Source organism: Uloborus diversus, chromosome 10 (genome assembly GCF_026930045.1).
Source record: "Uloborus diversus isolate 005 chromosome 10, Udiv.v.3.1, whole genome shotgun sequence".
In the NCBI taxonomy this organism is placed as follows: domain Eukaryota; kingdom Metazoa; phylum Arthropoda; class Arachnida; order Araneae; family Uloboridae; genus Uloborus; species Uloborus diversus.
The window spans coordinates 46,060,089-46,074,791 of NC_072740.1; the positions used below are offsets into that span (position 1 = coordinate 46,060,089).

At 32.2% G+C, this 14,703-nt stretch overlaps 1 protein-coding gene across 1 annotated transcript in view; it reads right to left on the reverse strand.

Moving 5' to 3' along the window:
• LOC129231230 (FERM, ARHGEF and pleckstrin domain-containing protein 2-like) overlaps window positions 1-14,703 on the reverse strand; it is a 180,488-nt gene that overhangs the window by 37,323 nt on the left and 128,462 nt on the right. The window contains exons 15-17 of the mRNA XM_054865494.1: window positions 10,466-10,652; window positions 6,196-6,246; window positions 1,813-1,871 (exon numbers count right to left, since the gene is read on the reverse strand). Of these exons, the coding sequence (XP_054721469.1) occupies window positions 1,813-1,871; window positions 6,196-6,246; window positions 10,466-10,652 (297 nt within the window). The remainder of the gene's footprint in view (window positions 1-1,812; window positions 1,872-6,195; window positions 6,247-10,465; window positions 10,653-14,703) is intronic.

Here is a 14,703-nt window from a genome sequence, read left to right on the forward strand (position 1 = left end):
ATTTTCCCTTTCAAGTCCAATTCTTGGAATTTGGCGTCATAATCCGACGTAAACCAAGTTATATCTAATGACGTTTCGACCATCTGTAATCCCCAATGTTATATTTTTAAACATTCTCAAAGTAATTAGTGTGCAGAATAGCAGTACTGCAGGTGATCGAAACACCAACAAAGAACTTGATTTCAGTCTGAGTATGATGCCTAGTTCGAGGAATTCGATTAAAAATGAAAATTTACAATTAAACATTTCAATTTCGGTCCTGAAAGACTACCATGAGCTCTTTAATAGGAAGAAGTGGGTAAACTCGAATCTTTCACTGCTGGTTGTTTAATTCACCACTGTTCTGCTACAGACTTTTGTGCCAGTTTTATTTCTCCTAAAAAGAAGTTAGTTGCTTTACATGCACTAATGAAGAAATAATGTGACGACAAGCAACAGGCTTTTGGCCCAGCTAGGCTGGTCCTAGTCAATTTATTAGTCCCCAATGAAGATCAATGGCCCTCTTAAAGCTATCCACCCCCTTGCTCATTACCACCTCTTCCGGTAAGCTGTTCCAAGTGCCCACAACTCTACTAAAGTAGTCGTTTTTCCTTATTTCCAGGTTAGCCTGAGATTTGAATAGCTTAAAACAATGACCCCTCATCCTGCATTCGATGCAAAAATTTAATCTATGTACATTATTCATTTTGATAAATTTAAACAACTGAATCACGTCCCCTCTGATCCTCCTTTGCTCCAGGCTATACATATTAAGCCTATTATGTCTGGTATCATAATCTAAATCTGAAAGTCCCCTTACTAGTCTAGTTACCCTTCTTTGAACCCTTTCCAATACAGAAATATCTTTTCTCAGATAAGGCGACCAAAACTGCACAGCATACTTCAAATGGGGTCTATATAGGGTCTTATTAAACTCCTATATAAAGGCAGAAGAACCTTCTTGGATTTGTTAAAATTATCCATTGATAAACCCAAGCATTCTATCATCATTGTTACTTGCAATGCTGCACTGTTGACTAAATTTAAAGTCCTGATTTATAAAGATACTCAGATCAATAACATTTTCTGCCTGACTAATGACTGAACCCTGTAAAAGATAACTCATACGCTTATTTCCATGACCTAAGTATAGCACTTGACATTTCCCTACATTAACTGCCATACCCCACTTATCCGCCCACTTAGTAATATAATCTAAATACTCTTGAAGCTGTTTTACCTGTTCTTCATTTTCTACAATCCCCATTACTTTTACATCACCAGCAAAACAATTCATGCTTCCAGAAATATTCTCATTGATGTCATTCATTAAAATAATAAACAAGAGAGGCCCTGAAACTGAACCCTGCTTAATACATCACTTCATTTAGAATGATTTTCCCTTACAACTACTCTTTGTTTCCTTCCAGTCAGCCAATTTCTAACCCAAAGTAAAGTTTTTTTCTTATTCCTATATCAGCTAATTTGCTGAGAAGAGCAACATGCGGTACCTTATCAAAAGCTTTTTGAAAATCAATATAAACAACATCCACACACTTTTTGTTATCTAAAACCAAGGCAACCTTGTCGTAGAAATGCAATTAATTAGTAGCACGCGGTTTACCTTTCCTGAACCCATACTGCAAACTAGTCAACAGACAATTAGTCTCTAAGAATTCATAATATTAATTTTGATCAAAGTTTTGATATGTTATTTAGTTTAGTATCTAAACTAAATTAAATAACAAAAGTTTTGAATTTCAGAATTATATAAATATGACAATACTTGAACTAAAACTTTTTTAAGGAGTAACAACTAAAAGTGAAACTTACAGAACAATTCACATTCGTCATGAATCCATTTGTAACTTGTTTAAGTTTAAACAAAACAGCTAAAATAAAATGAACAAAGAAAGTTATTTATTTATTAAATAATCAGTATTGACTTAAACATTTTTATTTTAGTCATTAAGTAAATATACATATGAGTAGTAAATTAGTAGAAAACAAATTTATACACATACTTATGAATGACGAAGATTGTTTCTTCAAGTTATTTTTTTCTCTCTTTGAAAAAAATACACTCTATAACAAAAAAATAAACACACCTAGAAGGAGTTGTCAGGAAAAAATGAAATTTTACATGTGTAAGGACAACATTGATATAAGAAAGTGATCACAAAACAAAAGCAAAATGATCATTTTGTATAGGAAAAATCTCGAATGGAGATTTTAGCATATCATTGAGCCTACTGGAGCATGGATAAACAAGGTGATACAGGTGGTCTATGAGGCATAAAAGCCTCAAACAATGTCCTAAATCATCTTGCTATACAGTAACTGTAAATGCGCCACTAATGGGATCAAACTCCTAGACTGTCCAAATTACCATCCCAAGTGATTTCAGGTACGCTCCAGGTGTGCCAAATCAGGGAACCGATCAGGGCAGAGAGGGTGATATTCTGGAAAGTAAGTCCTACTATGTGTGATTGAACCTTGTCCTATTGGAAAATTGCTCCTGGGAGTCTGGCCATGAGGGTTAACATATATGACCAAGTCATGTCATTAACTTATCACTGGCTTTCGTTGTGTTGTCGTTCAATGATAGGGATGACTGTTTATCTTATGCAAAGGTACAGCATAACATTTTCTCAGCTGTAGGTGCGATGTGCCGCTAAAAATAAAGGTAACATTAGGGCTTCCGCACTGTTTGCTCCATTTAGAGTAAAGTCGCATTCAATGGGAACGGATGGCAACTTAATGGATTCAGATTGTCTTTGGTGAGGAATCAAGAATTGATTTGGGCAATGATGACACTTGGGTGTATGTGTGTGTGCAATAGTGCCTTTGCTTTTTACAGGGTTGTGACTCAAACATATAAATTGAGTAAATAAAGGAAATGGAGTATTTATTAAAATTGAAATAAACAGCATGGTGGCTGAATACTTATGTTTAACTTTTTGAGAAAAAAAAAAAAAAGATTTCTCTTATTACTTGGACTTTAAAAAATAAATAAATAAATAAATAAATAAGCAGAACAATAAATACTGCTGTGACTAATCTCATGTTCCCTAATTTAAATCAGCATGAAATTCAGGATGCATGTCAAACAAAACATTCAATAGTTTTTGCTTGACTGATAGACATTTTAATATTAACACACACACACACACACACAAAAAAAAAAAAAAAAAAAAAAAAAAGAAGTGAATCAAAATTACATTTTTTTATTTTATTCTATTAGCTTTTCTTATTTTCTTCTTGTTATTCTTAAAACTTTTATGAGAGTTATTTTTTGAGAGACTATTTTTTGAGAGTTAATGTTTCAGCATTGATTTTTGAAACTTCAATTTAAGAAAAAAAATAAATTCCTGTACTCTCCAGGTTTTTAAAGATTTTTTCAAAATTCCCTGAATTTTCCCTGTTTCTCAGTGAATTTTAAAATTCCCTGCATTTTTTGTTTTTTTCAGGTTTCCTTTTGGCATGGCAACCCTGTTTTTAGCAACACACTGGACTAGTAATAGCATTTAGTAATGTTATGTTGTGTCCTTGCTTAGGATACACTGTCACTCCTAATAATGAGCCCCGATATTTTGACAGATCAGCGATACATTCATTACATGATTCAGTCACATGTGTTTGTCCTTGCTGCAGGTTTCACAAGAGCCATTTTTTAACAGTACAACACTCAGTCACACACAGCAAGGGTATCACAGGGCTTCTCACAACACGTTATCACCGTCTCTGGTCTGCTCGGCTCCCTGATTCATCATAGATTGAGCATGTCTGGGATCACTTAGGATTGTAAGTTGGATAGCCTATGAGTATGATCAAATTAGCAGTGCGTTTGCAGTAACTGTGTAGCAAGATGACGTAGGACATCATACGAGACATTCATGCCTCAAATATTACCTGTATCTTCTCATGTAACACTGTTCAAGGTGGCTCAACAAGGTACTGAAATCTCTATTCATTTGGGATATTTCCTACAGTAAATATCATTTTGCTTTCATTTTGTAATCAGGTTTTATGTCCATGTTGCCCTTACAAAGTGTAAAATTTTGTTTCATTTTGACAATTCCTTCCTGGTGCATCGATTTTTTACAACAGAAAGTTTTAAATCTGTAATCCTAAATACTTTGTAACTCCAAATTCAAGACTTATGAATTTTACATCACCAGCATTTTCCATGTCCTAAAAGTCTACCTGCTCTTCACAAATTTGTTCGTATGTTTTTTACTTCTGGAGCATATTTTAAATACAAAAATAAATAAATAAATAAATGGACAAAAAATAAATAACACATTTAATCACAATACAAAATAAATAAATAAATAAATAAATAAATAAATAAATCTTACTTACAAATATAAAGGGATTATAGGGAAATACTCAACAGCTGCTCCCATTTAAGAGACAGCCTAATGCAAACTTGTTATAAAAATGACTACTGTGTAAATATGCTTGCACAGCATAAGATAAGTGCTTCTCTCAGTCCTCTTCAGACTTAACTATCACAGGACACAAGTAACTTTTCCTGATGCTTTCTCTAAATCCTATGCTTTTTCAAGAATTTAACATAGTTGAAAAGTGCTACGCTTAGGACAAGAAATACTGCTGTCAAATACAGTCATTTTGGTTGATTAAGCAGAATATTTTCTACTTAAATTGATGAAAAGAAGCAAAACTTTTTACTACAGGCAATGTAACAAAAACTAAATAATTCTTTCCCCTTAGAAATTTAACAGATTATTAAAAATTTGGCTAATTATAAAGGAAGAAAAAATGTGAACTTGTATTACACAAAATTGTGCATTCAGGCTTGACTTAAATTTTGAAATTGATTTGAGAAAACCTCCATTCACAAACATGAAAAAGAAAAAGAAGATTCATTTTTACAGGAAACAATAATGTGACAGCAAAACATATACTAATACTGATTTATAGTATAAAGTTGTTTTTTTTTTTTAAATCTAGAATTTGATGAAGTTCTTGGCCATCAGTTTGTCATAGGAAGTAACAAATCTAACAAAATGCATGAATTCATCAATAAAATTATTATTTCAATAAATCTAAGGAAGTCTTTTGTTATTCTGCAGAAGTTTGGTAAGAACTCATTCAGAATATGCTTTTTAGTTATAGTCGCTTCAACTTAGTAAAGATATATTACTTTGCAGTTACATACAACAAAATTAAGGTACTGAGAGGTTGGTGTCAAGAGCACTCAACAAGTGGCATGAAATATTCATTGACACCTAGAGATGGATTAATAGATGGAGTGGAGATAATAATTTGATACCAAAAAAGGACTTAAAATTACCATTGTTTTGCCACAAAGGATGAGTAAGCAGCCCTTTTAGAACATCTGACTGCAATCAACAAGAGCACAACTTGATGCCATAGGTGCTGATTTAACCAAATGACCTACACACATACATACATATATATAAAACTGTCCCAGGGACAGTCAAAGTGCACTCTTATAGTTGCCTACAAGTTTACACAATAAAGTAATTAAGACTTCATGAATCAAACTAATCAAAATTCCTTTGAAAGTAATTAAAATGGAAATTTATGTTTTAATTTGAGTGAAACTTCTCTTGAAAACAACACATCCTTTTCATTGTACAAAAAAGTAAAAGGTGCACAACACATCCTTATGTTGTCCCAAAAGTATAAAAAAATCAGCAATAGTTTTCCAGATAATCTGAGGTGACGTGAGCGCAATTACCTTGGATTTTTTGAGACTCTGCAGTAATAAAAATCTAGACGGTCTAAAAAATTAAACAAATAACTGGAAATGCAATCATCTAGAAAAATATGACTGAGTTTTTTTTTTTTTTAAATCTCAGGTGCGCACTGACATACTTTTGGAGAAAAAAAAAAAAACTTTTAATGCCTGATAGATAAGATACTTCCAGGAAGAAAAAAGTATTATGACTGCACTTTATCTTTATCAAAAATTGATAAATTGACAAGCACAAGCCTAATTGTGTTCACAATCCATTGCTAGTTATGCAATCCTATTTATATTGGTGTGAATGTGGCAATAATACGAGCTTTTGAAAGAAATTTGCTAACATTTTTACTTCTTCACTTGCGCTATTTGAATTGCTACATTTCAGGCTGCATGAAATTAATAATACTTGCTTATATTTTAAGCAAGTAATTTTAATATCAGATGCATAACATTCTTGAAAAAAGCAACATACTTACTTTTACAGTTTTTGGCATCAGGATGACTGTCTCCATAATGATTCACCAACTCTAAAAGGAAAATAATAAAATAAAAGAGTATTTAATCTTACAAATGAAAAATATGACTAATTTAGGTTGAACTTATCGTAAGAACAAAATTAGGTAAGATGTTAAATACAAATACAAAAGTGAAGACCAGCAACAGGCTCTGGGCCCAGCTAGACTGGTCCTAGTCAATTTACAATCCCCAGTGAAGATCAATAGCCCTCTTAAAACTATTTACTCCCTTGCTCATTACCACCTCTTCCAGTAAACTGTTCCAAGGTTCCACTACCCTGCTGAAATAATAATTTTTCCTAACATCCATGTTAGCCTGAGATTTAAATAGCTTAAAACAATGACCCCTTGTCTTGTTTTCAGTGCTAAACTTCAGCCCCGTAACATCTTTCATTTTAATAAATTTAAACAACTGAATCATGTCCCCTCGGTTTCTTCTTTGCTCAAGACTGTACATTTTTAGCCTTCTAAGCCTGGAATCATAGTCTAAGTGAGAAAGTCCATTTATTAGCCTTGTAGCTCAACTTTGAACCCATTCCAATACATTAATGTCTTTCTTAAGATAAGGAGACCAAAACTGAACAGCATACTATTAAAAAAGAAAAAAAACCTAGCAATTTTGACAGTGGCATAAAGCAGCAAACAAATAAGAATATTTATGCAAGTTCATGACTCTCTTTAAGGTTTTGATGATTTATCAATTATTTTCTTAGCACTGGAAGCAAAAATGATCAGAATTATTTTCTAATCATTTCTAATATAGCAAATTTTGAAATTTTCTAAAAACCGCAACGCTTAAAAGGTTTAAAATGCTTCTCCATAAATATTATTTTTATCTATTATTTTATTTTTGTTTCTTCTTCTATGTATATTTGTGTATTTCAATATGTAAGGGTGACTTATGTGAGAGAGGAGGGCAGGAAATCATTGACCTTCAAAGAAAAATTGCAACAATATAGCTTACATTTCTTTTTTAGTTCATGTTTTAATTAATCTAATTTTTAGTCCTTCAGAATAAACCAATATCTCTTTTGATGATGAAGTGTGCAAAATGTGATGCAATAACTTGATTCCTTGCGTCAGTTTTTTGGACCTTCATGCTCTGCTTCATGTTTTTCAATTTTTAACTGGATGCACCGGATACCCAGTATTGTAGCCCAACTGCCAATTTTTTTACATACAGTATCTTATCCAGAATTGCACTAAACACTCATTATTCATTCTGGTCACTGCTCTTAACGTGCAGTTACCCGACACTTCAAGTCAGATATACCGCAGGATATTTCAAATAAAAACCCTCAGGATTTCCGTTTGAAACAAAATTCAACCTTCAAAATTCAATGAATAAACATTTTTGAACTTACATATTTAAAAAAAAAAAAAAATCAGATTTGGGAACAGGCAATCTCTTAATATTCAAAAAAGTACCAACAGCACAGTTTAAGGTTACAGTTATGGGAGGCAAACAAAGCAAGTTTTGGATGACAAATATTATGAACTGATAACTCTCTGTTATTTCAAGGTTTGGTAAAAAGTCAAAAATAGTTACGTATTTTTACCATAGTTTGACAATAAGAATTTAGCAATGCGTGCAGCAGAATGCATAAGGCACATTTGAATTACATTGTAGTGTACAGCCAAAGTTTACTTATCCTGTCAATAATGGTGTAGGCTGGGATTTCTCTTCGCGCTCATGTATGTTGTGCAACCAGGTTTTAGTACTGTCGATGGTATCATGACCAATAAAAAAATTATTAAATAAAAACAAAAAACCAGACTGCGTAAAAACCAAAAAAAAAAAAAAACTTAAAAAAAATGTATAAGCCAGTAGTTTAGAATATATTAAGTACTACTGAATAACTACACCGTTGAATTAGTTTTATAACCGTACACAGGTAAGACAAATCATAAATTCAAAAGCAGAATAGAAGGATCAACAGTCGGGGCCCATTCAAATTTTACAGAGTTCCTTGAATAAGAAAGGAAGTTGCCACGACTGTTGACTGAATTTATGATTTGTCTTATCTGTGTACGGTTATAAAACTAATTCAGTGGTGTAGTTATTTAGTAGTACTTAATATATTCTAAACTACTGGTTTATACATTTTTCTTTTTAGTTTTTATGCAGTCGAGTTTTTGTTTTTATTTAATAATTTTTTATTTTACACTTTTTAGTTTTTTCATTGACTTGGTTATTGTGATTATAAGACGGTACATTTTGTAATATTGTCATTTCATTCAGAGAGTTTGTATTGTGAAGCGTATTAAGTAACTTGCAGTGATCTAAACTACTGATAATTAGTCCCTCTAGGGACCTAACTTGGCTTAAAGCTACATGTGCTTGGCCTTCGGCAAAAATGCGCGAACTTAAGTCAAACACAGCAAAGCTATATAAACAGTCTGTATAACTCACGATGACGCAAAATCCGAAAAGTACGTCCGTCAAATCTTTCTCACAAAACTGAAAAAGCCTGTCAAGAAAGTACACGTCACGAAACTCAGTCCCTTGAATCAAGGCAAAAACAAATGCAACATGTAAGAGATGAAAATCAAATTAGTAGACTTTTTTCTTTTGGTGCTTATTGCACGGGTTTTTTTTTGATGAGGACAACAATCTGAGTGTCTTGCCTTCGTTATGCATAATATATTTTTTATTACGGTACAGAATACATATAAAGAAGACATGAAAGAATTTACATCAGGAAGAGGGGAATGTACATCCGGAGTTAGCGTGTCTTGACTCACCGCCTCAAGTGAGAGAAGCAATCGCTTAGACCACTCGGCCATTGAGACCCCAATTAGTAGACTTAGTAAACAAAAAAAATTCAGGCAGCGAAAACTACCTGCATTTGTCTCACGCAGGTAGCATACGAGAAGCGTGCGCCAATCCCAAACTGACAAAATGGCAACTGGTTGTTGATATGGTGAATTCTGATTACTGTCATGTGTTTAGTGACACTCCCAAGGTTAAGACAAATCGATTGACATAAGAATTACCAAAATTGGCCAAGGCATTTAGCCCCTAGAACGCCACATAGGAACAAACATACATAGATTTATAAACACATTACTTTCCTTTGCGTCGCGCACGCGCAGTTGGGTAATTAGTAGACTTTCTTTCATTTGGTGCTTATTGCACGGGTTTATTTTGATGAGGACTACAATCTGAGTCTCTTCCCTTCGTTACGTATAATATATTTTTTATTACAGTACAGATTACATATAAAGAACACATGAAAGAAAAAACATCAGAAATAGGGGAAGTACATCCGGAGCAAAGGTGTCTTGACCCACTGCCTCAAGGGGGAGAAGCAATCGCTTAAACCACTCGGTCACTGAGACACCAATTAGTAGACTTAGTAAACAAAAAATTCAGCGTGCGCTGATCCCAAACTGACAAAATGGCAACTGGTTTTTTAAATGGTACTTTTGATTACTGTCATGTGTTTAGTGACACTCCCAAGGTTAAGACAAATTGATTGACGTAAGAATTATCAAAATTGGACAAGGCGTTTAGTCTGTAGAATGCAACATAGAAACGGACATACATACATAGACTGATAAACATATTACCCTCCTTTGTGTCGCGCACGCGCAGTCGGGTAAAAAGAAACCTCTTGATTATTTCTTGAAGAGAAGAACTTTGCTTGTTTAGAACAAAAATTAATCCAAACATCTAATATTTAGCTTTGCAGTATCAGACTCAGGAATATCATTACTAATTTAATCACTCAAACATAATGTCAACAAACTTGATGTTTCTATGTGTGCAAAATATTAATATTAAAAACAGCCAAGTTGTTCCGTAGAAATTAATTCTGTCAAACTTAGTGAAAATCTACCATAATGAGAATGGTAAATAATGTCAATCTTATGCTTATAACTTTGCTTTAATAATTATATGAAGTAAAGGTCCATTTTACAAATCACCATTATTGTGGAATTGGTGGACAGTTAGCAAAATTTCACTACTAACATAGATACAAATGCAGGTTTTAGATATAAAAAGGTTGACTATCCCTGCTGTAGATGAAGATATACCTTTGCTTTAGAAGAAGATAATTACAAGCATTCAGCCTTAGCCTGTAACCTTCAAAAAACATCCCAAGTTTTTGGAAAGTTTTAACAAATAACCTTTTATAATTTTATTTAAAAATAACGAAGTTTATCTCAATGACAATTAATACTTTTGCTAAAATTGGATCAACAATTAAAATTAAATGACACTTACTTTCAAGTAGATTAATATAATGCATGAGACGATGGGCAGGACGCAGAAGAAATGATGTTAGAGGAAGATAACAAACTCTCTGCATTTCAAAATCACAAAACATTCTTTCAAAATGAGTATTGGCACAGTATGCACTATTTAGCCTTTCGAGAATAAAAGGTAACTTTTCCACATATCCAGTGTAAAACTAAAAAAAAAAAAAAAGCACACTGATAAATATTTAAAGCAAGTTATGCATAAATTAAATGCACAAAATTTATGTCATTTGAGAAGAAATACTAGGTTTGATATTTTTATTTAGTATTTTGTTCAGTTCGGAGCATGTTTTTTATTTATTTATTTTCTTAAACAGGAGTGAATCCAATACATATCTCCCCTTCATTAAAAGACTTGGTATAAGTAAAGGTAAATTTCCAAGTCAACTTTTGAAAACAGCATCGCTAAAAACCTTTATTTAACAAAATTAGAGAATTTTTTAGAAAAATTATATCATTAGGGCAATTCTTTCATTACGTGTGTTACTTTTACACAACATTTTTCAATTTTAATGCCCTTTATAACAAACTTACTGGACACTTTTCATAGTTTTCTCAACTGGTTGTTAAATCTTCATGTGTTTTAAGAATAACGGCACTAGCAACAGACATGCTTAAGATATCACTTTCAGGGAAACTCAATTTTCTGAGCCTTTTAATATATTTAGACTTTTTAAACTATTTTTCTCTCATGCAACTACATCTTATCTAATGTTTGGTTGCTTTTGGATCCTCTGAATTAGTTAATTCTATTTTTATTTGCTCAATTTGGAATAAAAGTTGGAGCTCCAGTAACAGACACCGAAAAATCTAATGATACCCAGTAACAGATAGGTTGAAGAAAGGATGAGTAACAAACAAAATTCCTTTTTTCTCTTGAAAATGTGCAAAAGTTATACCAGTTGGCTCAAAAAATTCACTCTGATAACACTAGATCGTTGTACCGTACTCATGGGCCACAGCCAGGGCTGCGGAATCGGAAGAAAATGGCAGACTCCGACTCCTGGATTTTGAAATGTTCGACTCTGACTCTGGCTTTTTTATTTATTTTCAAATGTCCTCCTCAGGGGAAGGGGGGGGGGAACCCCTAAATAGAGGTTGAAACATTAATTCTTTTTAATGAAATTTTTGCATTGTATTTTACTGTAAACCAAAGATGCATACAACATTATAAATTCAATTTGAAGATCAAATTATCCAACAGTTGCAATTTTTAAAGTGAGTTTACTTAAAAATCCTATTTTTTTTAAAAAATTGCAAAGGATTAATTTGCTCCCTTTTAATGTTTGACAAATAGATGTTGATCAAATCCTGTGCTTTCAATTTTTGAAAGCTGTAACTTGAGGGGAAAAAAAAACTTTTTTGCTAAGTCAAAAAACTTTTCTTGAGACAGGCCAGTCCTCCCCCCCCCCCCACCCCTGGTTGACACTCATCTGGTGGGTAATATCTCAACATAATTTTGGAGTTTATAAAAATTGAAACAATTTAATTCTGAAAAACTTCCCCAATAATAAATCTTAAATTTCATCTTAAAAATTTCAAAGAAAATATCGCACTATGTTGTGGGGAGAGGTCAGGTACATGTACGTCTGGAGCAAAGTTTACACAATATGCGTCGATATACAGTTTTGTACGAATAGCTTTTACTATATACCTACATTTCTTGGCTCAATTTTTAATTTTAATTTTATTGGCAGCTTTAAAATTAACCTTGAATAGTGAATAATATGAAGATTTTAGGATTAACTACAACTATTGAGTGTTGTAACCAATAAATCATGCACTGATTTTAATTTATACTTTTTAGTGAAAATCAAGATTTCTTAGATAAAGTCTTTACATTAAAAAAAAACATTTACATTTTATCAGATTTGCACTTTCATGCCAACACTTAAATTTATCAAGCACCCTCAGAAGTTTCCCGACTTGCTCAAGTGAGAAGCGATACATACATTCCTCTTTTACTATTTTTTTACTGAGATCGAGGTCAAAAATATATTATTATTTTTATTTGAAAGTGATTACTTAGAAAATATTAGGCAATAAAACTGTGTACAGTGAGTTGCTATCAGTTAAACAAAGTTAAAAAATAAGCAAATTTGGAGACGGCGTAAGTAGTTGTACAGAAAGTTCGATCAAAAATCAAGCCAGCTGGTTGCCACAATATCAGTTATTTTCTTATTAGTAGGCCTTTATACATGTAATCAAAGTCAGTTTTTAAAAAAAAATGCAAGGAGAGTCGGTGAAAATTAAAGAAAAAAAAACCTGGAGTCGGCATGTTTTAGAATGACTCAGACTCCTTTACATCAAAATGAGTCCAACTCCACAGCCCTGGCCACAGCAACATCAGTTTTACCTGTTTAAATTTCTTTTTATTTAAATCCAAACTTATAACTGTCTGTTACTGCACACTTGTCTGTTACTGGGGCCATTACCCTAATTGGGTTTATACTTTTTTAAAAAGTACAAACTCTATAAAAAAAAAGCCAATGCAATGCTACTAAATGCCCTAAAACAATGCTAATACACAATGCCAAGAAAAAAGCAAGAAATGTCCTTTTCAGCTACTTGGGAAAAACACTGTGTTTTATACATTAATTTGTTTATAGGCCCTAAAGCAGAATACTTTGTAATGATTTGCATCAAAAAACCTTTTGCCCAAAATTGTCCTGCAAGTACTTCTAGCATTGTAAACATAGAAACGTTATAAAATTCATTGAGCATGAAAACTTTAAAATCCCTAAAACTTAAACAAGCTGCAAAACCTAAACCGTGTAAGATTTTCCAAAGGGAGAGTAAAAACTAACATGTAAAGTTTTATTAAAATCCTACTCTGGGTGTCAAACTAAGTTTTTTTTTGGTTAATTTTACATAGTATGAATGATCAATTAATATAATGTTAATAAATAAATGAGTTACTAAAATAATACAGGATGCTCCGTTTTAACCAGCAAGACCTTTATTTTCTCAACCGTTAGTCCTAGATGTATACTTCCAATTGCAAAAATGTTTAAAATCAGATGCAGAGTTAAGATATTGAAAGTTTGAAGCAAAAATAAAAATAAGTCAAAAAATATGAAAATTAATTTTTATACGGGCCCTAGGTCCCCTACGCAATATTTAGAGAAATAATCTCCATTGAAAACTATTACTAACACAAAAAACTTTACATTTGTGTGACCAAAACTCAAGGAGATATTCCAGTTTCAAGGGACCATACAGAAGATGAGATTGAAACTTATCGCTCTTTCAGAACAGTGACAGGTCGTCAAAGTAAGAAAAATAAGGTATTTATATTTTTCATTGCTAATCAAAAATAAATGCAAATGTTATGCTGTGATACGTGAACACACTACAAAACCTCCAATAATTTGAAAAATCACTCTATGTCAGGCCGAGGACTGCTGGTGGCCTTTGAAAAAAGTGAGAAAGGTGACAAATTTAAAAACAAAGGTGACTAAAAGGTGATAAAAAAGTAACTAAAAGGTGACCAAAAGCAATTTGTTAAGAACCCAAAAAACAGAAAAGGATTATCCCTTTTTACTGACTTTTACCAAAATAGCCTATATGCTTTTTCAGGGTGGCGACAGGAACTGTGAAAAAAAGTTTCCTGACTTTTCCCTGATTTCCCTGATTAAGTTCACCAAATTTCCCTGATTTACGTTAATAATAATAATGGTTTTTTTTTCCTTTGCTCTACTTGAAATCCATTGTATGTTTGTATAAAATGCAGTATTTTAAACATTTTAAGTTGTGTAAAGTTGAACTAAAGATATATTTTTAAAAGATGCTACTTTTTAAATAGAATGGTTAAAAAAATATATATATCAAGTCAATTTTTTGGGAACAAAAACCTACAAAACAGTATATTAAATTTTTCTACATGGAAAGATTAGAGAAAATTTAAAAAAAAAAACTTTTCTTCCAGAAACCACTTAGCATAAAAATTTTAAGAAACTATTAAAATTACTCTTAAAAACATATGTGTATTTATGATAGAACTAAAAAGTAATTGAAATTATTTTGAACTAAGTTTTCAAACAGTATAAGAATTGTTGCAAGAATGACAAGTAATAGTGAAAGAATAGAAGTAATGTAGTTATTCTTATATAACTAATTGACATATTTATGCAAAACAGATGAAACCATTTGACATCCATTCATAGGGAGCTTTTCTCTAATCAAGAACATAGGTTTTAATGA